The following is a 24,755-nucleotide window of genomic DNA, read 5'->3' as shown; positions in this document are numbered from 1 at the left end:
AAATAATTTAAGAAAAAATATGTGTAAAAGACGGAACATATTCAATGTATTTTCTGTGAGTTGTCTTACACTGATTTGACTACCAACACGACGTTTACGCACGATCTTTCTGATCTGAATTCCTGTTATTTATAGTATTATCAATTTATTGTCTCTGTTAAGAGTTTTGTAGTAAGTTTCTGTCCAGAGATCAATAGATTTATACCCCAGAGTTGATGAGATCTTTTTGTCCCTTTTTTTTATATAGCTATATTATTTCCCCATGCTTCTGTTATCTTGTAATGTAATTATTTTTTGGATGAGTTTTGTCATCTCTAGGATTATACCATCTCGCTCCTATCCTATAAAAGGAGCTCATTAGTTATTGTCTCTGCGACTTCCTATTTTTTAGCCTGTTTATGGCTTATAATCCATTTAAGTTTAAATCATGGACGATAAGGAAAACTAACGAGGAATTACTTAGGAGGAAATGCCTAATCAAGAACTTTAGTCCTCCGTGCACTGGGAGTACAGAAAATTTCAGATCATTAGAGGAATTCTTTCGCTTGTTTTATAGATTATGAGCATAAGTAAAAATATATAAAACGTTAATCAAATCTGTCGTAGCATAGGCACCAGAGAGAATGCCTGACTAATAGAGATAAAGAGAAATGAAATCACACAAAAATCTAATCGAATGAAATCACACAACAACCTGTGAAGGAAGACGGCAGAGAACAAGAAAACAAAGAAAAAGCTGAGTGATCCCCACGATAAATGGATCAACGAGCTCATAATATTAATGTGCGGCTAATTGCTTGGGATGCTGGTTAAACGATAAATTGGATCCTGATTGTGAAGTCCAAAATTAGAACCGAAATAGCCAGGAATAAGTTCTTCAAAATAGAAGCGCACTATTCTACAATAGAAATAAGAGTCTGACTGCTTAATGGCCTTAATGACGTGCTATTCAATGTTACATTCTATACACTATTATGTGGAGTTGAGGGATGTTCATTAAAGGCAAGACCCATTTCAGGTCTGGATTCTTTTGAGATGTGGTTGTACCGGCGATGGCGGTAATTGAAAATACCATGGACTGAGAGAAACTATTAACAACATCAGATATGCAGACGACACCGCGATCATGGCTGAAAATATCGAAGATCTTCAATTCCTTATAGATCGAGTCACTAGAGAATGCTCCAATAACGGACTTAACATAAATGCAACAAAGACAAAGTTACTTGTGGTTAGTAAACAAGATGTCAGCCCTATGCAGCTAATTGTCAGTAATGAATCAATAACAAAAGTTAACCATTTTAAATACTTAGATGTTGGATAAACGAGACACTAAATCCGGATGAAGAAATTAAAACTCGTATAGAAATTGCAAGAGGAGCATTTATGAAACTTAGATCTATTGTGAGCAACTCTCAGCTGAACTTACAACTAAGAATCAAGTTCCTAAAATGTTATGTGTATCCTGTATTACTGGATGTGAAACCTGGATCATGAAGGTTAGCATGATGAACAAATTAGAAGCCTTTGAGATGTGGTCGTATCGTAGCATGCTCAGAATATCTTGGGTTCAACGCATTTCAAACAGAGTAGGTCAAGGCGAAGGTAACTTAATGAAGATGATAAAAAAGGGAAAACTTGAATATCTAGGGCATATAATGATAGGTAGCAGATACAGGATGCTGCAGTTAATACTCAATGAAAAGATCGACGGAAAAAGAGGAATTTGTCGAAAGAAATATTCATGGCTCCGAAACCTTCGTTAATGGACTGGCTTATCAGCAGATAAATTGTTACATGCCGCACAAGATCGAGAACGATATCAGCAAATTGTTATGGAAGCTACCCACGCCTAAAAATTTGGGCACGGTACTTAAAGAAGAAGATGAGAGAGCATAAATGATCGAGTGTTAGAATGAATAAATAGAAGAAACTATTGACACTAAACTGGAACTATTGTTACTAAGCAACAAATTACTAAATCAACATTTATAAATAGTATTTTGGCCATAAATTGTTAATAATTTAAAAAAGTTACCGAATCCACTAAAGGAAACAAAGTTTTTGCCCAGATGCAGAATTCACCATTATAATAAAAATTAAAATGGTAAATAGTTATTTAAATCTAAAACTTTTCTTGTTGAAAGTTCTATCTTAGGGTTAATAGATGTCGCTGAATTGCGTCCCAATGGGGCTTTCAATGATCTTTGAAATTTCCCTTAAATAGATGGGCTAGTTGGTTTTCGCTTAGGAGGTATGCACGCTGCTCTGCTGGGGAAGCCTTTAAGGCAGAAACAGCTGTCCAGGGATTGTGCATCCCTCTGAATCGAAAACAAGCAAAAACCATCTTTTACTTAACAAAGTTTTTGGTTTTTGAGGTCTATAAAACTCAAAATCTTGTCAGGATGCCTGATCCAGTCAAAGTTCTAAACAGAGTACTTTCTTACCTTACTTCTCTGAATGATTAATTTTATGTGACTTCCTGCCTGCCATTTCATCTTTTTTCAAAAAACGGAAACGACTACAACTAACGTATTTCTTACGTTATGCCGTAAGAATCGGTGTTACAGAAAATAATTATTTTTTTATATAAACTTCTTAACCAGAGCTTTAACGTCGACTGCCGACCCTTGAGTAAAAACTAAAATACTTTATTATAACCGTTATTTCTACGTTTCATGTTTAGTGCAGCGTAAACTATTCCGCTGCATTGGATACTTCTTTAAGTGGTTTTGTAGTACATAGTTACCATCTTATCTTAATAACAAATCTAGCAAAAACTAGACTCCATATACTTTAATAACTGTGCTTGATGATTACCATGATAATAATTCAAACTATTTAGCTAGCTAGGTATCTAGTTTGCCACCTACCTATTTATGTAAATTGTGTCCAAATTGAACCACGCAACGGTACCATTGGAATTGTGTAGCTGGTGACGAGGTTTTTATGGTAAATTTGCCGTTTTAGCAAATATGATTATTTGCTGATTACCTACTTTTATACATGTTTACCAAAAATATTATACACCAATAAGCGCATGCTATTCTCATAATTCTAATGTAATTTTTGTTAATTTTTCGGTATTTTAGAATACTCCTATCCATATTTGAATCTTAATTTCATTTAACTACAAAACATACAAGGAGTCAATAAAATCAGGTAACACTTTTCTGAGACTGCACCGATTTACACCAAAATTTGACTATACATATATTTTTACTTACCCTCTACTTCAAACTTCACTTTGTGCTATATGGTTATTTTTATTTTTTACGACTGGAAACTACTTCTACTCGAAAACAATATAAAATTATAAACTGAAGCGTGTAGTGAGTGGGTAGAAATTATCTAGAAATACATGAAATGAAAGTAATTTTACATAAGGGGACAGAATTCATGTTTTATTAAGCAGATTCAACCATCAAAAACCTCCCCTAGTCAAGGCCGTAACTACCATTGGGGCAACCGGGACAGTGCCCCGGGAGCCACGGAAAGAGGGCCCCCGCAGGGGCTCACATTTGGTTGGCCGTGCATAGATTGTAACGAGGTCAAATACACTTTTTAAAGTATTTTCAGTCAAGTTCTACTTTGAGTTGTCCGATTGTAATAAGTACACGGCATATTAATTCTAACAACTTCAATGATCGATTTTAACCTGTTTCACCTGCACAATTTTTAAAAATTTTGTCTTAAAATCTCTCCATGAAATCACCACCTTTTCTTTCCTTTCAAACCACAAAGCAGCTCCGTCTTTTAGATTGCTTCTTATAATTTATTTGCAGTCTTCGAAGTTCTGCATTTGTTGGAATTTGTTTTTTAAGATTTTAACGAAAGGTACCGGATGTCGTTTTCTAATATCCCCGCCAAATTGGATTCTGCTCTCATTATAGCTTAATACAATTACTTCCCGATGGTCTCCTCCTTTTTGACATCTTCCTATCTCCTTTAATTTTCCTTCCACTTTTTCCATATCAAATTTTAACGCATTCTCGAATTTTTCTTCCATTTTTCAATTTTCTATATCTTCTCAGCAATCTGGTTTATCTCTTTCTGCCAATAAACCGTTTAGTAATAAACCTTCACATCTTCATATAACTACAAGATCGTTGGGAGGCACTGAAGTCCTCATACCAATCTGAAAGATGTTCCTCGAAAGTGACTCTAAACCTCTCAATCCAACACGCTGGGCTGGAAGATTTGATGCAGTCAATGCATTGCGATGTTTTGAAGTGCCTTTCAAGTCTAGTTCTGGCAAGTTACAAAATAAATGAAAAAGACGAAGCAGCACAACTGAAAAAGAAACTAGAATCATTCAAATTTGTTTTGTTACTAGTTGTGCAAAATAAAACCCTTGAAATCCTCAACATAGTCTCGAAAACACTGCAATCATAATCTTTGGATCTTTTAACAGCTTACAGTTTACTTGAAGAGAGCCTCTTAAAACTAACTGAAATGAGTGGAAAATTTAAAACCTTCTTTGAAGAGGCTTCAAATATGTGTCAACGTTGGGGAATACCAGTAGGGTTCGCTCCAAAAAGAATGCAGAAGACGAAAAAACATTTAGATGAACTGTGCGAAGATGAAAGACTTCAAGATCCCAATTAATGCTTTTGTTTTCGACACATTATGCCATCAGCTAGACACTCACTTTCAAGGAATGAAAGCAGTGTTAGATACATACCGAATTGTTCAACCTGATTTTATTTTGAATGCAAACGAACAAGACCTTCTAAACGAAGTCATCAACTTCGTAAAACATTTTCCAGATGAGAGTTGGGGGTTAACCCCCCCCCCCCCACTTATGGGGCCCCAGATCTCACGTTTGCCCCGGGGCCCCCGGGCTCCGGGTTTCCCTTAAACTGTCTCCATCTTTCTCTATTCTCTGCAACTCTGAAGCAAAGGTTTAGTGGAGCTGCGACCTCTTTTATAATGTGGTTCACATACCTTGTTGGTGATCTTCCCCGTGTTCTCGCTTATTGCACCATCTCCTGCAACGTCAGCTTCTCCAGACCATTTCTATGCACCACAGATCAAAGCAAGCGGTGATTTTTTCGGTCAAAATGTTTCGAAGACTAATTGTAACGTGCAGTTCTTTAAGAATATACTCTTTGGTTCATATTGCGGTCCAGGGTATTTACAACATTCTTCGCCAGCAAAATATTTCTAACGCGTCCATAGTACGTTTAGGTATCAACTTCCTTCAAAGACCAGCATTCAGATCCATACAGAAAAATGGAGAAGACCATTGTTTTTAAAAGCCTTATCTTTGTATCCATGGTGATGTAGCTTTTCCATGCTTTTTCATTGCTCCCTGGGCCATGGTTAGCCTTCATTTTATTTCTTTAATGCATTCTTCGGAATTGGTTATGAGGTTGATGAGACATACAAATTGATCTACCAATTAGATGTCATTGATTATGAAAATGTATAGCTGGTCGTTATGTCTTCCATGTAGGATAATAATCTTGATTTTTATTTATTTATGGACAGCCCTGCTTCCAAAATCACTGGTTTTATTCGTTCTAACACCTCCGTCAATTCTTCCAAGGATTCGGCAGAAAGCGTTGTGTCATCTGCGTACCTTAAGTTAGTTATTGATTTTTTGACTATACTTAACAATACGGTATTGCACACCTAAATTCATTAGCTTACATTCATTCACACATCTTTCATATCATATATTTAAGTTTATAATTTCATATATATCTACCTACCATTCCTTTTTTCATTTTCTACCTTCATATCAGGCAACCCCCATTACTCAGCTATCTTAATTTAATTTCATATTCGTTCTTTCTTACATATCAGTCTTAATTATTTTGGTCATCTCTGTCAGTTAAGTTTATAAACTGTTGCACTCAAAATATATCACACTTGTTTCAGTCTGTTCACTTCACTACCAATTACAATAACTCATAGTTCGCTATCTCATATATTCAGTATATTTAGATTCTCCATTACATATTGACATTAACACACACTTAGACCTATATATTAGTTAGCTTTCTTTCTATTATTCACTCATACAATAACCACTTCGTTTGGAAGCCTATCATGTTATATTTCCTCGAATTATTTTTTCCATCGAAAACAACATAAAGGTCAATTATATTTTGCTGCCACATATTTTATTTCCCCTTTTCGTTATTAATTCCATTGCATAATTTTGTTCATTTTATTATTTAAAATTATTTATTTAACATTATCATTCACTTCTGGATCTGTATTTTCTTTTAGTTACTTTAACTTCTCCACAACTCCTATCCAATCTTAATAGACAGAATTAATCATTACAACAGTATGCAGCTAAATCTAAACACTTCCCATCTTGTTAGGCAACCAATAGTACATATCTTTAAAACATATAAAATTAGAACTTTGCTTTATTTACCATCCAATCCTTCCACGTCAGGTTATTAATTGTTTACTATGTAGTATATATCTCATTTTATTATACTAAATTAAACTTTCACCTTATAATTTTGCAACCGATGACGTCACACTTTTAACCTTTGATTATACCAACCTAAATTCTACAATCCAAAAGTTTTTTCTGGAATAGAGAATTGCTAATTTATACTTTAAAATAGATTATAATTTTTAAACAATTCTAATTACATTTTTAAACAGTTATTGACAACCATTACATTTTAATTAAAATCCGAACTTAAAACTACACTTTTCGAAGTTCTTAACCAAAAATTGACTTTGTCTTATCTTGTCATGTCACTCTTTGTCATGTCATATTGAAAGTACATTTCCTATTATATCAGTTGGTCTGTGCCCATTGAACTAGCAAGGATCTAGTTTTTCGAGCAGGGAAGCATGTTGCCCTTTAAGCATGTACTAATTTAATCCTTTAACATCGACTGGTATTCATCATATTTTCTTTAAATCTATCATGTAAACCATATATTATGATGTCACCACTTTAATTAGTGTGCTAGTTTCAACTACTTAGCAGAATGTAAGTATTCTCCACATGTTTTTTTTCTAATCAACAGTCACAATTTGAACCTTTTTTGCCTTCATCTAACGTGGAAATACTTCATTCTAGGCACTGAAGATGTTCTGAATTAGAACGAAAACGTTTTGCACGACTTTTTATGAAGTTTTTTAATAAACCATTTTATACCAGTATACAAAGTTTTTACTTCTGTATGAGTTAGTTGTTGATTCTTAGGCCGCCAATGGATTGCTTCGTACATAACGGCTTCTCCCATATGTTAAACAGAATTCGGCTTATCAAATATCTCCAATTTACACCAAAAATTCTACTTTAGTCTTTACTTACTCTCCATTACAAAGTTGACCCTGCGCCGGAAGTGGCTTTTAATTTTTTAAAGGTAAAAACTACTCCCATTCAAAAAAATATTATACAGCGATGTACACGCTAGTAACCGGCAAAATAACCCAAAAACATGGAAAACATAATATATTGTACCCCCTCTGTGGCTCAGTGGTAAGAGCGCCTACCTTTGGATCGAAAGGTCCGAATGGTCGTGAGTTCGAATCTCACCAGGGTCAGGGATTTTTCGTTTATTAAAAATTAGTAGATGCAAATAGTTTCTGTCCTTGTGGAATCGGTACTCACCGGAGGGACCGCAGACGTTCGGATACAATTAGCGTCTCTTTGTAAAGACAATGACGTCGACTTTGCAAAGTAACAAGACACTTACTCAACACACACACTACACATGACACTAGGTACCTAACTGTACTATGTAAGAAATAATAATATATTGTGAAATAAAAAGAGATGAAACTAGTAGAGGTGGAAATTATCGATATAAACGTATAAATTAACATTACATTACATAATTTCCAGTCACAGTGACAGTTGTCATACTCCTTCGATACGTCTAAAGGTGGGAAACTATGTAATGTAATGTTAATTTATACGTTTATATCGATAATTTCCACCTCTACTAGTTTCATCTCTTTTTACTTAACAATGTATTATGTTTTCCATCTTTAGCGTTATTTTGCCGGTTATTAGCGAGCTCATCACAGTAAGTATAATTTTAGAGTGAAGCTTGAAATAAGTTAAAATCATTTTTAGATAAGTAATTGTGACGAATTTAAAATTGTCAGCCACCTAAAAATTAATTTAATACCTAGTAATAATTAAAAAATATTCTGCAGTTCAGAACAAATTAATTTTGAATGATTAGTAAGGCAAATAATAATTTTATTTTTATATAGATATAACAGTTATTAAATGTTTGATTTTATTTCAGATATGTTTACTTGTTGAAGTCTGCAGTAGACCGCAACTGAACGATAATGCAGCTCCACCATCAGTAGAGTAAGTATTTTTTTCAATTTAATTGCCTGAGACTAGTGTTAATAATTCTTACTAATATTATAACATTTCTGTGTTTATGTGTCACCAAAGTGTTCTGTTAGTTTTGAAGACTAACTTGAGATCAGAATATCGATACGTTGATTGTTAAACCAAGAAATTAAACTACTACTATGATTACTGTATTTAAAAGAATAAAGAATGAACTTCCCTTAAATTTAAAATATATTTTAAAAACAATATTGTTTCCTTTAAGTAAACTTACTTGCTTGATGTAGGCAGACAAACTTGGACTGTATCACTAAGTAATAAGGTCGCTCAATTTTTCGAGCAGGGACATCTATGTTAAGTTAATCTGATAACATCGACGTAGGGTCGTCTCAATTTTTAATTTTAACATCATAATCGTATAATATTAAGGTTTTTATAAACAACAAAGTAAATCATATCAACTACTAGTAAAATGTTTCACTGATGATGGTGTGATTAGCCCGAAAACGTTCTGGAATTTTTGTAATCCATTTGGACTATTTTAAAAGTTTTTTAAATAAAACATAAACAATTTTACATACGAAGTTTTTACTTCTTTGTAACTTTTTTAAACTATGGTATTCGTATACAGCCAACTACTGGAATTTTCTCTGTTAGTTTTTTTTTTAATTATTAGATATATTTTATCAAAATAGAATCAGTTAATTAGTTGAATAAAATGAGCTTTGTTAGTTTTTTGGTATTTATTAATGTACGTTAACCAGAGATAACAATTTTAAAATGGAATACATCGTTAATAACTTTTGTAATAATATTTTTACAACTTCTAATTTTGCTACGAAAGAAGCTTTGTAGTGGATAATATGTGATAAACTTTGAAACGACTGCGAACAAAATTGCGAAGATTAAAAAAATTGCAAAGCTATAAAAGAGACTATTTCACTAGACTGTTTTTAACTGATAAAACGTCATAGCAACGCTTCGTTTCCTACTGACAAAACTCCTTATCGACGTGATTTCTCAGCGACAAAATTATGACAGATCCGTCACGAAAGTGTCTGGTAATAACAAATACATAAAGATTATATTTCTTTGATATGGTACATTAATTGTCTCGTGAAATAGTCTTGTCGAATATCATTCGAGAGAAAATTATTTCCGGCAAAATTTTCTCCTGGTTTCATTCAAGTTCGTTGCTTTTTGGTAATTTTCGCTTATGAAATTTTGACAAAATCACTCGACTGACGTCTCGTGATTTAAGTCAAAATTTAATTCGCGAAAATTGCCAGGCAACAAACTTTCATACCAGTCACAAATATTGCCGGCAAAATTTTCTCTCTTGTGATATATATACGAAAATAATAAAATTAGAAGAATTCTACGATACCTAAATGAACAAAAAAAAGTTGTTATCCCTTTTAACTTTGCTAAGTATCAAGACACTTACTCAACACAGACTACACATGACACTAGGTACCTAACTGTAAAAATTTACCGTACTTATTGCGCCAATGGCCATTAGTTGTCGAGGCATTAGCTAAATAAAAAAAAACAAAAAAAAAACTATCAAATAGTATTGTGAAAATAACATAAGATTAGTTCTAACCAATGTGTTACGTCCTTAACATATTTTTTTATCGACAAAACATATTTCTTTATTAACCCTTAACTACTGACGTGGATGTTTATGGACACAGACTCTGACATGCGTTATGTCATACCGTTGCCTATTCTCCATTGTTTTTAATATGGGTTTGTCTCATATCACTTTATTTGTTTTTACATCAACTACAGAATGATTCTTCAGACTACTGTAGAATAAAATACTGCTACAAATAAAATAAACTATATTTTCTCAAGAAAATTATGAACGCATCCGTAATATTAAAAAAATAGTGGACGGTCTTACAAAATCATTTATAAGCCGAATTACAAAAAAAACTTGAGTATTTCTAACTAAAAAATAGTAAAATAATGTTGAGAGTAGAACAACTGGATGAATTTGCGGGTCTAGGACATTTCGGCGTCGCCGTTTCGGCGTGGCCATTTCGGCGTGGCCGTTTGGGCGTAGAGCCGTTTCGGCGTAGACCGTTTCGGCGTCGGCCATTTCGGCGTCAGAGATTTTATTTTAGTTGACTAAATACCTACATTGGAGTCTATTAGTAAGACATTAGATTATACCTACGTTACTTTTTTAGAAATTTAAGAGGCTCTTGATTTATATCTATACCACACTAAAAAAATATATTAAATGTTATTTTTTCCAACTTTTGTAAATGTAAGCTATTTAATTGCACATAATTAATTAAAAAATTAATATATTATATATATTATATATTATACAGTACAATTTTCAAAGGAGGAAGACCTAACCCTTCGGTCCAAACCTAACTTTCGGGTATTATTTTACATCTTCTAAAATTAAAATGTCGAAAATTGTTCTCCTGACTCTACGCCGACGCCGACGCCGAAACGGCCTACGCCGAAACGGCCTACGCCGAAACGGCTCTACGCCCAAACGGCCACGCCGAAATGGCCACGCCGAAACGGCGACGCCGAAACGTCCCATTCCGTGAATTTGCTGCCATACATATAGCGAAATAATACACTGGACTGCTTTTAACTATAGAAACGTAAACACTGACATGCGGTACATGATACTGCAAGAAAACTTTACGTCAACGTAGCTCAAAGCCTAACCCATACTAAATCTGCAGTAGTTGAGAGCAAGTGCAATTACACACCACTTGAAGGTACACATATTGTGTTCCAGGAGTCTTAAGGCGGAAATACATATCCGCGCCGCAAACTCCGCGCCGTGTGTGCGCCGCGCGTTCGTGGCGCGGTTATTGTTCGTTAAAATTTTTCATTTTGACGATCCAGAGGAAACTTACGAACGTTTAGTAATTGTAGATAATCATGTCTCTGTCCTGTACTTCTACTACATCTTATTTTGGTATTGTTCTGAAACTATTTTCTTGTGTCATCTTATGCAATTTACTATTTTATGTGGAATAAGCCACAGTTTGGGAACATTTCGGGAACTACCTTTTTCGCTTCCTGGCAACACAAATATAATGGTAGGGGAGCCCAAGCGGGGATTTTTGCAGTTACTCGAGCGCGTCAGATTATCATATGGGGAGAAACGTGGTACCCTGCAGATGTACCTCCACCATATATTGGCTCTTAACACAGGGGAGTTCGTTCAGGGGGGCCCGAAAAAAAAATCTATCCTTAAAATATTCGAAATTGTCAGATTAAGATAAGGTAAGTTAAGTACATGCAAAAGAGTCTATATTTCAAAAATATGACGATTTGAGCGGGGCGTACGGAAATGGGTGAGTCAAAAAGTTTCACAAAAAAAAGCGAATATTTCGCGAAATGAACGTCAGATTGAAAAACTAAAAACTACGTGTTCAATATTTTTCAAAAATCTATCGAAAAATACCAAACTTGACCCCCCACGGAGAGGGGTGGGGGGTAAATTTAAAATTTTAAATACAAATCCCGCGATCTTTCGCAAAATAAACATCATATCGAAAAACTGCAAAATACACTTTATCAATGTTTTTGAAAAATCTATCGAATGGTTCCAAGCACGACCCCCACGGAGGTGAGGTGAGGGGTTACTTTAAAATCTTAAATGGTAGACCCCGTTTCTTATTGCAGATTTGGATTGTTTGTATAAAAATAAACAACTTTTATTCGAAACATTTTTTTGAATTATGGATAGATGGCGCTATAATCGGAAAAAAGATTGTTGAAAATGGAAAATTAAATTAAAAAATGGGAAGTCCCCACTAAAATGGAAAATTTTACTTAACTTTTTTGGTTTTAGGACCTAATAATCACAACCCAATAGGTCCCCAAAGCGCTCGAGTGACTGCACATTTAGCATACTTTGCTCCCCTACCATAATATATCTGCTTGTTCCTACAACCAGAAACAAAATTAGAGAACTATAGGTACTTCCAAGTCATGCGATACCTTTTTCGTTTTCCGGTGACACAATTGTAATGTATCTGCTTCTTTCAACTGCGTAGCTTCACTAGAAACGAAATTAGAGAACTATAGGTTCTTCCAAGCCCTGTGTTAACTTTTTCGCTTTCCGGTGACCCAATTATAATATATCTGCTTGTTCCAACTCAGTTGCTTCACCAGAAGCGAAGTTAGTAAACTATAGGCTCTTCCAAGATGTGCGTTACCTTTTTCGCTTTCCGACGACACAATTATAACATATCTACTTGTTACAACTCCGTTGCTTCACCAGAAGCGAAGTTAGGAAACTATAGGCTCTTCCAAGTTGTGCGTTATCTTTTTCGTTTTCCGGTGACCCAATTATAATATATATGCTTGTTCCAACTACGTTGCTTCACCAGAAGCGAAGTTAGAAAACTATTGGGTCTTCCAAGTTGTGCGTTACCTTTTTGGCTTTCGGGTGACCAAATTATAATATATCTGCTTGTTCCAACTCCGTTGCTTCACCAGAAGCGAAGTTAGGAAACTATAGGCTCTTCCAAGTTGTGCGTTACCTTTTTCGTTTTCCGGTGACCCAATTATAATATATATGGTTGTTCCAACTACGTTGCTTCACCAGAAGCGAAGTTAGAAAACTATTGGGTCTTCCAAGCTGTGCGTTAGCTTTTTGGCTTTCCGGTGACCCAATTATAATATATCTGCTTGTTCCAACTCAGTTGCTTCACCAGAAGCGAAGTTAGGAAACTATAAGCTCTTCCAAGATGGGCGTTACCTTTTTCGCTTTCCGACGACACAATTATAACATATCTACTTGTTTCAACTCCGTTGCTTCACCAGAAGCGAAGTTAGGAAACTATAGGCTCTTCCAAGTTGTACGTTACCTTTTTCGTTTTCCGGTGACATAATTATAATATATCTGCTTGTTCCAACTCCGTTGCTTCACCAGAAGCGAAGTTAGAAAACTATTGGGTCTTCCAAGTTGTGCGTTAACTTTTTGGCTTTCCGGTGACCCAATTATAATATATCTGCTTGTTTCAACTCCGTTGCTTCACCAGAAGCGAAGTTAGAAAACTACTGGGTCTTCCAAGTTGTGCGTTACCTTTTTGGCTTTCCGGTGACCCAATTATAATATATCTGCTTGTTCCAACTCAGTTGCTTCACCAGAAGCGAAGTTAGAAAACTATTGGGTCTTCCAAGTTGTGCATTACCTTTTTCGCTTTCCGGTGACACAATTATAATATATCCGCTTGTTTCAACTGCGTTGCTTCACCAGACACGAAGTTAGAAAACTATAGGTTCTCCAAGTCGTGCGTTACCTATTTCGCTTTCCGGTGACACATAATATATATCTGCTTATGAATGTTTTTTTGATATTGATAACTATTTCCGATGTGAAAGTCGAAAGGTCAAGTAAACTTGATTTCAAACTCGAATTGTGGCTTATGCCCAAATAAAATAATAAATCTTATTTTTAATACATGTTATTTTTAGTACAACAATGAACTAACATCTTTTAAAAAGGTCCGCATGTACATTTTTTTATTTCAGCTTCTATTTCCGTTCAGATCGGATTTAAGTTGTTTCTTTAAATTAAATGGTTCTTTATTGAGGATCCCACAATAATGATTTTCCACGGTAAACATCAATTTCCTTCCGACAGTTCCGACCATTCCATTACTAACAAATATTCAACTCATGCGCGCCAAAACCAACAAATCACTCGCAAACCCGTCCAAATACGTATTGCGAACCATCAAAGCGTTTGTTGAAAAACCGACAGAATTTAGATCGTGGTGCGCCGTGTGCGTGCCGTTTGTGCGTCACTTGAAAACACGTACTAATCTGACGAATACGCTGCGCGCGAGCGGCTCGCACACCGAGCAGAGCGCATATGTATCTCCGCCTTTATAGGCAGGCCGCACATCAAAGAAACATGAAACGTAATTTACGTTTCATGGAAGTAAAACAGTGCTAAATAAATATACGTCCGGCCATTTATGAAACTCTCCGAAAATAAAAATGTGTCATGAGCATGAATCACACTCGTTTCATTGGTAGGCGGACTTTGAAATTTGTTTAGCAGTGTTTTAGTTTCATGATACATATTTTTCCACCTACCTCTACCGAAAGTATACTTTTCCGGACCTGATTGTAGGGAGCAAAGTTGTACTTTTCCTCCCTAGGGAGGAAAATATTTTTCCTCCCTAGGGAGGAAAAGTAAAAGTGACGTCATAATATTTCATTCATGAAATATAACTTATTGACGCCCTGTATAATATCTATTTTCTATTACGGAGTATCTATACATTTTAACGTTTATTTATAAAACATCCTGTATTTTGCAGAATGGTAAAAAACAGTAAATTGTTATTTTTATTTAACAATGTTTACATTAATAATTTGACTTATATTTGACAGCTGACAGTTATATTGTACCTACTTGTTGTTTTAGTTCTAATAAATTTTGTTGGTTAGTTACATAAATAAATTAAGTAAAAATGACAAAATGACTTGTTATTTGAGGAAGGTGGAAAAACCATATGTATAACATGGGAGTAAAGTGCCTTTTCCTCCCTTGAATGATTACTGCCCTCCGCTACGCGTCGGGCAGTAAACTTCATTCTCGGGAGGAAAAGTTACACTTTCCTCCCTTGTTATACAAATAGCTATTTCGTTTCATGTTTCTTTGGTGTGCAGCTTGGCTTATAAAACAAGTTTTACAAAAAAATATATTCTCGGGGCGGTATAACATACCGCATTTCAGTGGTTACGGGTTAATACGGCTCTGTCTATATTTCTTTATGGACAAAATATATTTCTTTATTAATCCCGCCCTGTACGAATTAACGAATTAATTTGGAGTTTAGTTCAATCTTCCGCTGAAAATTAATTTTTCTAGTCATTGTAAATAATGCAGATACTATGTAGTTACGGTCATTGAATAGTTTACAGGCTTGCGTATCTATAGGAGCCGATTTTTTAAATTATTACCTCGTTTAATTTATTTTTTACGTCATATTTTTTTCGCATATTTTACGTCAAAGTGACGTTACCAGTGGTGTACCTAAAATAGGTTATTTAAAATTAAAAAATAAAAATAATATAAATATACTTTACAAAGTTTAACAAAATAGAAAGTATAAAAAGCAGTTTTTTTTTTGAATAGAATGGATTATGGTCTTAATAATGAAAACAAGGAAGTCTGGTTTGAAAATACCGATTTTATTTTATAGTGCAGTCACTGAAGGTTTTCACCTCCGATTTCGTTGAACCTCCATCGATTTTCATGAAAATTGGTGAGTAATTAGAGGATACCTCAAGGAACAAAGATGACATGATGCCAACTTGCGCTTTTATTCTGGGGGTGGATGCCACCCCTTCTCGGAGGGACAAATTATAAGCAAAATTTGTTATATAAAGTTATTAAAATAAATCAACACTTTTTGAGTTATTAAAGACCAAAGATTTTATTTTTTCGTAAAAAAATGCATGTTTTTAATCGGTTTTCACGTATAAATCAAAAACTATAAGCTTTTACAAAAAAGTTATTATTACTGAAATTGAAGATAATAAAACATTGAATACATTCCTCACATAAAGAACTAAACTAATGTTAGTTCAAAGTGAGTTATTGGCAATTGAATGTGTATTTTTTTCGACGAGTACTCAAATTAAAGTATTCAAGCTGAAATAACCGGAAAACGATGCAATGTATAAAATATTCCTGCTAAACATTTGTCAAAGTACTTCCGAATATCTATCAAATGAGCTTCAGAACAAGGTAATACCGTCAAAATTAAGCAAGTTATAATGAAAATAAAAGAACCGTTTCGAATTTTTTAGGAAAAAGTGAAAAATAAAACATACGCCATTTCCACAAAAATTAAAATTTATAGTAATCCTTACAAGAATTTCTTTATATTAGCATAAGTAATGTTTTCGATAATTTTGACCAGTTTAGAATGCATATTTTTGAAAAAAAGATATAATTTAAAAAAATCATACTTTTTAAAATTGTTGTAATTCTCATATTCTTTTGATAATAACTCCAAAAATACTCAATATACGTAAAAAATTATATATAACCAAATTTTAGTTTTCTTTGTGCCAAATATTTTACCTGTTTTACTATTTCTATTGGGTAAAAAATAACCGAGATAGAAACGTTTAAATCTTAAATTTTGCTTAAAAGATTAGGTTCAACGAGCTTAAATAGCACTTGGAATTAACTTTCAAACACTATTTAGATGAACCTGATATCTTAAACATGAACGGAGTTATTAAAAAAAAACAAACACATTTTTTGGAAAAATTTTTAAAGGATAAATTTTGAAAAAAATTTGGGGCATAAATTTTAACGCTATCAACATGTTCGGGGGCTCATTTGATAGATATTTTTAAGTACTTTGACAAATGTTTTATAAGTTTATGTTATAAAATGCATCAATTTCCCGTTATTTCAGCTTGAATACTTAGAGTTTTTTACTCGCCGAAAAAAATATACATTCAATTACCTATAACTCACTTTTAGTTAAAATTAAAAGGTAAGGAATTTCATTTTTTATTAGCTTCAATTTTGATAATAATAACTTTTTTGTAAAAACTTACACTTTTTGAGTTATTGATGAAAAATTGGTTAAAAACATTCATTTTTCTCAAGAAAAATTAAAATCTTTGATTTTTAATAACTCAAAAAGGTTTGATTTGTTTTAATAAATTTATATAACAAATTTTGCTTGAAATTTGTCCCTCTATCGAATGATGGGGTTATTTTTAATAAAATAATTTTCACCCCCGAGAAGGGGTGGCATCCACCCCCAGGGTAAAAGCGCAAGTTAACACCATGTAGCCTTTGTTCCTTGAGATATCCTCTAATCACTCACCAATTTTCATGCAAATCTATGGAGGTTCAACGGAATCGGCGGTAATAGCTCATATCCACCTTCAGTGACTCCACTATTATATCTATCCCAAATTATCCAATGTACCTATGTCCACGAAAACGATGAAATGACAACTTACCGCAGGAATATTGAAAAACAGACAGCCATGTCTACATTAAAAGATGAAGAAAAACATCTAAACTGAACCATTTTTTATTTTTCTGTTTTGTAAATAACTCATTGTTCTTTGTATTGGTCTTCTTAAAAATTGTGTCCTACGTTTCTTATTATATTGTATTTTCCGTGTAAATATATGGCTCATAATGATTTATATCTCATTCTAGATTCTAGAATATAATAAAATGTCAAAAACAATCTTATTCTGCCAAGGCTAACAGCCCATTGCAATTGTTTATTTTTATATAGTTTTGGTACCAGAAATAACTCTTAGAATTTGATACAAAATGAAAACGTAAAAAGAGAACTTAACCCATTTACGGACACGACTGCATATGCAGACACTTACAAAGGGAAATGACTGTCTGTATATACAGTCGTGTTCATCTGGCAAGTTAATTGACTGGCAAGTATTGTTGTATTATATTTAGCCTAATAAAATAAAAAAAAATTCAAAATATAAATTCGTACAGGCTAAAACAAATTTTATATCAAAGTTTAGGTGGGTTCAAAAGATATTTTCAAGAAAGTATCCATATCATACAAGGGGATCATTGTTCAAAAAATTAAAAAGGGGTCATTTTTGCAAAAAAAAAAATACTTTTTTAACTGTTAAGGTAATTAACTTATTAATGAAGGTCTATGGTATTTTTTCTGCAAAGTTGAAGGGTAAATCTTTCACATAAGACTTACTAAATTAAATTTGACCCCCTATTTATTTAAATAATTGTATATAAAACTTTAAAAACAAATTTTCAAAAGATTATTTTTAGCGTTTTAAATAAGCAATATAAAATATTTTACTTTACAGACTAAGTTGCGCTATGTTATCAGTATTAAGCAAAAAAAATTGGTCGAAAAATATTTAACATTTTTTGAGATATTGAATTTGATTGGTAAATGTTACTATATTTTAAAATTGCAAAAACGCGGTTGTTGCCAAAGAAATATTCGCCTGCTTAAGATGTCATTATTTTTATTTTTATGTATATTTTCGATAAATGTATTGATAAATTCAAATTTTAATTAAACTCCCCCCTAAAATGGCATTTGAAAATTATTCAAATTTGTTTATAATTTGTTTTTTTTTTAATAACGTCGCGGGGATTAAGTATTTTGAAATGTCGTTTCGATAATTGGGTTCCTGGGAATTTTCTACCAATTAACAAAATTTTTTGTCGTTTTTTCTTCTTCTTTTTTTTCTTGGAGTTATATTACTACGGGCCCTTTTAGGGTTAAATTTTATTAAGAATGTCGAATCTGTGAGTTGTAGATTCTAGACCTAAAAATATTAAGATTTAAGTAAAATCTCTTAAATAAAATGTGGCTACTTACTGAGCTACATGGTGTTTTATTTAAAAATTTAAAAATTATTGTTACCAAGTACTTTAAAACTATTTGACGTATCCTTATCATACTTGGCAGAAAGTGTGGCTATTATACACCCTACTAAATTGTGATTAATATACGTTTCTAGCTAGTGCCAGAGGCGTACGACAGGGGATAGTGAATGATTGACCCTTCCAAAATTCTACGCCACTGAGTGAATTACTATTTTAGCGAAATTTTTCGATTCTCCAATACTTTGTATGTAAATAACTTTATTGGTATTGATAAAGTCGTCATCAGTTTGAGAGATATTGGAAGTTTAAAATGAATGAATGAATGAATCAAAATAACTATGCCATTTCATTTTTAACGTCCAATATCTCGAAAACTAATGACTTAATCGTTACCAGTAAAGAGTGTATTATTTACATAGAAAGTATTGGAGAATCGAAAAATTTCGCTAAAATAGTAATTCCCTCAGTGGCGTAGAATTTGGGAAAGGTAAACCATTAACTTTCCCCTGTCGTACGCCTCTGGTAGTAGCTAGAAACTTTTATTTATCACAATTTAGTAGACTGTATAGTACACACACTTTATGCCAAGCATGATAAGGATACGTCAAATAGTTTGAAAATAATTGGTAAAAATTTTTTTTAAATTTTTAAATAAAACACCCTGTAACTCAGTAAGTAGTCACATTTTATTTAAGTGATTTTAGACCAATCTTAATATTTTTATGTCTAGAATCTACAACTTAGAGATTCGACATTCTTAATAAAACTTAACCCTAAAAGGGCCCGTAATAATATAACTCCAAGAAAAAAAAGAAGAGGAAAAAAAGACAAAAAAATTTGTTAATTAGTGAAAAATTCCCAGGAACCCAATTACCGAAACGGCATTTCAAAATATTTAATCCCCGCGACGTTATTAAAAAAAAACAAATTATAAACAAATTTGAATAATTTTAAAATGCCATTTTACAGGGAAGTTTAATTGAAATTTGAATTTATCAATATATTTATCTAAAATATACATAAAAATAAAAATAATAAGATTTAATACAGGTGAATATTTCTTTGGCAACAACCGCGTTTTTGCAATAGAAAATAGAGTAACATTTAATAAACAAATTCAATATCTCAAAAAATATTATATATTTTTGGACCAATTTTTTTTTGCTTAATACTGATAACATAGCGCAACTTAGTCTGTAAAACAAGATATTTTATAGTGCTTATTTAAAACGCTAAAAATATTTTTTTGCAAATTTGTTCTTAAAGTTTTATATACAATTATTTAAATAAATAGGGGGTCAAATTTAATTTAGTAAGTCTTTTGTGAAAGACTTACCCTTCAACTTTGCAGAAAAAAATCTCATAGACCTTCATTAGTAATTGAATGACCTCAGCAGTTAAAAAAGTAATTTTTTTTGCAAAAATGACCCCTTCTTAATTATTTAAACAATGATCCCCTTGTATGGTTTGGATACTTTCTTGAAAATATCTTTTGTACCCACCTAAACTTTGATATAAAATTTGTTTCAACCTGTACGAATTTACATTTTGATTTACATGTAGTGTAATTTTATTTTACTAGACTAATTTAATAGTTAATATAACAAATTTTTATACCATTTAAAGTGTTTATACCGTGGTATTTCTTTAGTGGCTCAGCTTTTAATCAACCAGTTCTAAACACTGGTAATGATATTTTAAATATTAAAAACGTTCTGTGGTGTAGCCCTTGAAGAGATTTTAATAAATGTTATACCTTTAAAAAGGATTTTTCACTAAATTTTTTTCACCTTGTCTACTTCCCTCATTAAAATTCGAATTCAAATTGGTATAAAGTGTCCGTGTGAAATGCTGTAACTAAAGAGTCTCAAGATAGCTTACTTTCGTGGGAACAAAAGCAGTAGATGTTTATCTGAGATATCACCATCGTATATGTTTTGTTATTTCTTGATTTAAAGGCTAGCTGCTTAGTAAACTCTGCATTAAATAACCTGTTCAAATAATATTCTTTTAACATGGCAATAAGATAATGCAAAAAAATACTAAAAAATGAAAATATAGACATACATGTTGCTCACTATTGATATCCTGATCTCAGTTAGACTTTGCGGTTATTATTATCTACGGTTCTACTATTGCTATTAAGATTGTAGTCTAGTAAACAGATTTCTCACAGTTATTTAAAGATTAAATATCAGCACCTATTAGCTTATATCTCTATAAGTATTTTCAATTTTCCTTACTTTGAGAATAAATATTCCTTTTAATTTCTTATAGTATACTTTTTCAAGTAGATTTAAGACTGAATGCTTTTTCTGTGTACTTGGGAACTTTAGTGACTATAGAACTTATAGTGTAGTTTTAGAAGACATAGGAATCTAGATGGCCTCTTTTTCTTGGGGTAAGTTTTACTAATTTGTATTAATATCATTAACACGGGTTTGTATGTCCTCAGTACTGTAATCCGAGTACTTACAATGAATATTTTTTAGGTCGAAGAATGTAAACACAGAAAGTAAACCTGACCAATTACAAAAAATAGCTGAGAAAACCACAGATATTTTGGAAAAAATAGCAGAAGTAAACAAGAAACATGGTTTGGATAATAAAACACAAAAATCAGTTAGCCCTCAAAAACCTACACTAGGCCTTCCACGTTCACAAAATCAGCATAATGTTCATTTTCTTAGCAGTAAACTAGAAGAAACTGCACGCAGTGAATTTAGATTCCCAACAAGTCCTTTTCAAAATCCAATTCTGGAATTCTTAGAACAAGAAAAAGTTGGAAACCAAAACAGTAATCAATATCCATCAGTTTATGAAATAACAAATCGTCAGTCTCAGGACTTAACTCCTGCTCAAGGTTTTCAAATAACTTCGACGGATCATAATGCTCAAATTACACCAGAAGATGTAATTCCTGGTCAATCGATCAAGCGAAAAATTGTGCATCAGCAAACTGTTTTGGTTCCAAATCCTAACTATGCAATGCAAACTCCGATGGGATACCAATACCCTTTTCAATATCCGGTTGCACCAAATCCTGGCGCTTATAAACAAAATCCAGAAGGTACCCCTGTAGATACAAAATATTTAAACAATCTTGAAAAACAAACCATCTCTAATATCAGAAACATTATTAGTAACTCTCAGAATCAAGGATATCCGGCTTATTATAATACGTTTTTACCAATCGATAATAATCCCAGCCAAAAACAACTCTACGGTTACACTTTCCCCAACAAACCTGAACAGGAACAACCAAGTCCCTTAGGTCAAGCTCCTAATACTGATAATAGTTACAACATATACATACCGTACCCCACTGTTGAAACATCTAGACAAAACTGGAATTGGCCTGGTGCTAATTATTTTCCGGTACACATCAAAGACCCTTTTCTCCAAATGTACAATGCCATAACTACCATGATAGAATATGGTCCAAATGCTGGGAGTCAAAATCCGTGTAACAAGGGTAGAAATCCAGTCACAGGCAAAATCAAATCTGACAATATTATCAGGGAGGCGAAGAATTCTGATGAGGCCAAAATTAGCGTTCAAGTTGATGGTAGTCGTTCTTCTCCTCAGATATCCATAAACGGAGATGACAGAAATGGTACTTACTTGGATATTGAGGATATTGATATAGGTGCTACAGGAGATAGTAGTCTAAAGTTCACTTTAAACCTAAGAAAGGAAGAGAGAGAAGTAAAAGACGATACCGATGACATTGGAACGGGTAGAACTAGTTGGGATAAAATTAAGGTGACCGGAAAGTCCAATTCGTTGGTTTTAAATACAAATTCTTCTAATGCTAGGCATAGTAGTAAATTTCCATCTGATTTTCACAAGGATTTAAGACCAATTACCGTTGTAAAGAATGGACCTATCAGACCAACACAAGCTCCAATCGTTTCTCCACCATCAAGAGATCCTACAAATCAAACCGATGAGTTTGGAGATGAAAGTGAAGAAGAAAAGAGCGAGGAAATAATATCTAATGACAACAATAAGAAGCTGTTTAGTCGCGATAATACCGGAAGTGGTGTGTTCATTCATAGACTAAAAGTAAGAAAAGGAGGTGTTGCAATTGCTGGACCTGGTGGTATAGCAACTGCAGGTAGCGGTGGTACTGCTATTGTTGGTCCCGGTGGAGTAGCTTATACTCAGCCTGATAGTCTTGCCATTGCTGGATCTGGAACCAAAGTTGTAGCTGTTGACCCTACAGTTAATTTAGGTGATTTGGTCAAGGAAAATGGTCTTCCAAATAAAACAAGATTTGATCCTGTATTTCCACCTTCTAGAATAGGAAAAGTTGTAGCTGTGGGACCTGTCATTTACTACAACAAAGGAAAAGACTGATTTGGTTTATAAGTGTATTTGTGGGTATTTGACTTTTTGAGGATTCGAGTTATATGGTTGTTGGTTGCATTCTGTAAAATAGTTAAAATTTTTGCAACAGCGCTAATTCTTAGAAAAAATCTGTAAAACCCTCATTATGGATGACTATAAATGTCTGTGCATCTTAAAATACTATGTCATACACAGTATGAAAGAAATGTTTTAAATAGTCCTTGGTTTCCTATTATGTATCTAATAGATCCAATGTGATCACAACGGATCAAAGATAGACCAAGTAATATATTTAAATACATCATCATCAATAGCGCTACAACACTTCATGAGTCTTTGCAGCGTTTCTAGTAGACTTTTAAATCTCTTCTTCGAAGGGTTATGTATGAAAGCCTTCGAATAGTCGAGACCCATTTGGTCGTACCAGTGGTTACGTTTAATCAGTTCCACCCAGTTCCATATTGTTCTTTTGGCTGCACTTCTTGCGACGCCAATGGCCGGTTCTGGATCAATAAATATTTCTTTTGCCTCTCCGCTGACAAGTAGGTCCGCTTTTTCGTTTTCTTCAATACCAGTATGTCCAGGCAATATATCCAGATATACAGAATGTCCCGAAAAGATTGGTCATAAATTATACTACAGCTTCTGAGGTCAAAAATATGTTGATTGAACCTCACTTACCTATATACAATAGTGCACACAAAAAAAGTTCCAACCCTTTGAAGTTACAAAATGAAAATCGATTTTTTTTATATATATCGAAAGCTGTTTTTTTTTTATTGAAAACTGAGATTTTTTATTGAAAATGGACATGTGGCGTTCTTATGGCACGCACATCTTAAAAAAACAACAGTGAAATTTGTTTGTAAATAAAAATGTTATGGGGTTTTGTTCCCTTAACCCCCCCCCCCAAACTTTTGTGTACGTTCCAAGTAAATTATTGTTGTGGTACCATTGGTTAAACGTAATATTTTTAAAACTTTTTTGCCTCTTAGTATTTTTTCGACAAGCCATTTTTTATCGAGATGCGACTTCTTTTTTAATTTGTTTACTTAAAATTTTTATAAGAGTTTGGTTCTTTTAAACCTCCCAAATTTTTGTGTACGTTCCAATTAAACTATTATTACGGTCATCGTCATCATCAACCCGTACCCGTCCACTGCTGGATATAGGTCTCCCTCAGCTCTTTCCATCTTTCTCTGTTTTATGCGGCTTGCATCCAGTTGCCGACAATACGCTTCAGATCGTTAGCCCATCTGGTTGGTGGTCGTCCTCTGCTCCGTAGTGCTTCTTCTCGTGACCTCCACTCGACAATACGTTTTGTCCATCGATTGTCTGACAATTTGGCGACGTGTCCTGCCCAATTCCACTTAAGCGACGCGATTCTTTCGACAGCGTCCGTTGTTTTTGTTCTACGACGTATTTCTTCGTTTGGAATTCGGTCCCTCAAAGAGACACCCAACATCTGACGCTCCATAGCCCTCTGAGTTATGCGAATCTTCTTCACTACCTTTTTTGTTAGTGTTAATGTTTCCGCTCCATAAGTGAGTACAGGCAATACACACTGGTCAAATATTTTCCTTTTCAGGCATATGGGTAAGTCCGATTTAAATACATAGCTCAGTTTACCAAACGCTGCCCAGGCTAATCCTATGCGACGTGGGAGCTCGCACGTCTGGTTATCTCTTCCCAACCGAATTTCATGTCCCAGGTACTTATAAG

At 33.5% G+C, this 24,755-nt stretch overlaps 1 protein-coding gene across 1 annotated transcript in view; it reads left to right on the top strand.

Moving 5' to 3' along the window:
* The window catches only part of LOC114326460 (uncharacterized), a 73,342-nt gene that overhangs the window by 10,214 nt on the left and 38,373 nt on the right, over positions 1-24,755 (top strand). The window contains exons 2-3 of the mRNA XM_050656123.1: positions 8,244-8,311; positions 21,173-23,038. Of these exons, the coding sequence (XP_050512080.1) occupies positions 8,244-8,311; positions 21,173-23,038 (1,934 nt within the window). The remainder of the gene's footprint in view (positions 1-8,243; positions 8,312-21,172; positions 23,039-24,755) is intronic.

The sequence above is a fragment of the Diabrotica virgifera genome, chromosome 7 (genome assembly GCF_917563875.1).
Source record: "Diabrotica virgifera virgifera chromosome 7, PGI_DIABVI_V3a".
Classification (NCBI taxonomy): Eukaryota; Metazoa; Arthropoda; class Insecta; order Coleoptera; family Chrysomelidae; genus Diabrotica; species Diabrotica virgifera.
Note: the sequence above shows the minus strand (reverse complement) of the source record. Positions and strands in the feature narration are given on the sequence as shown.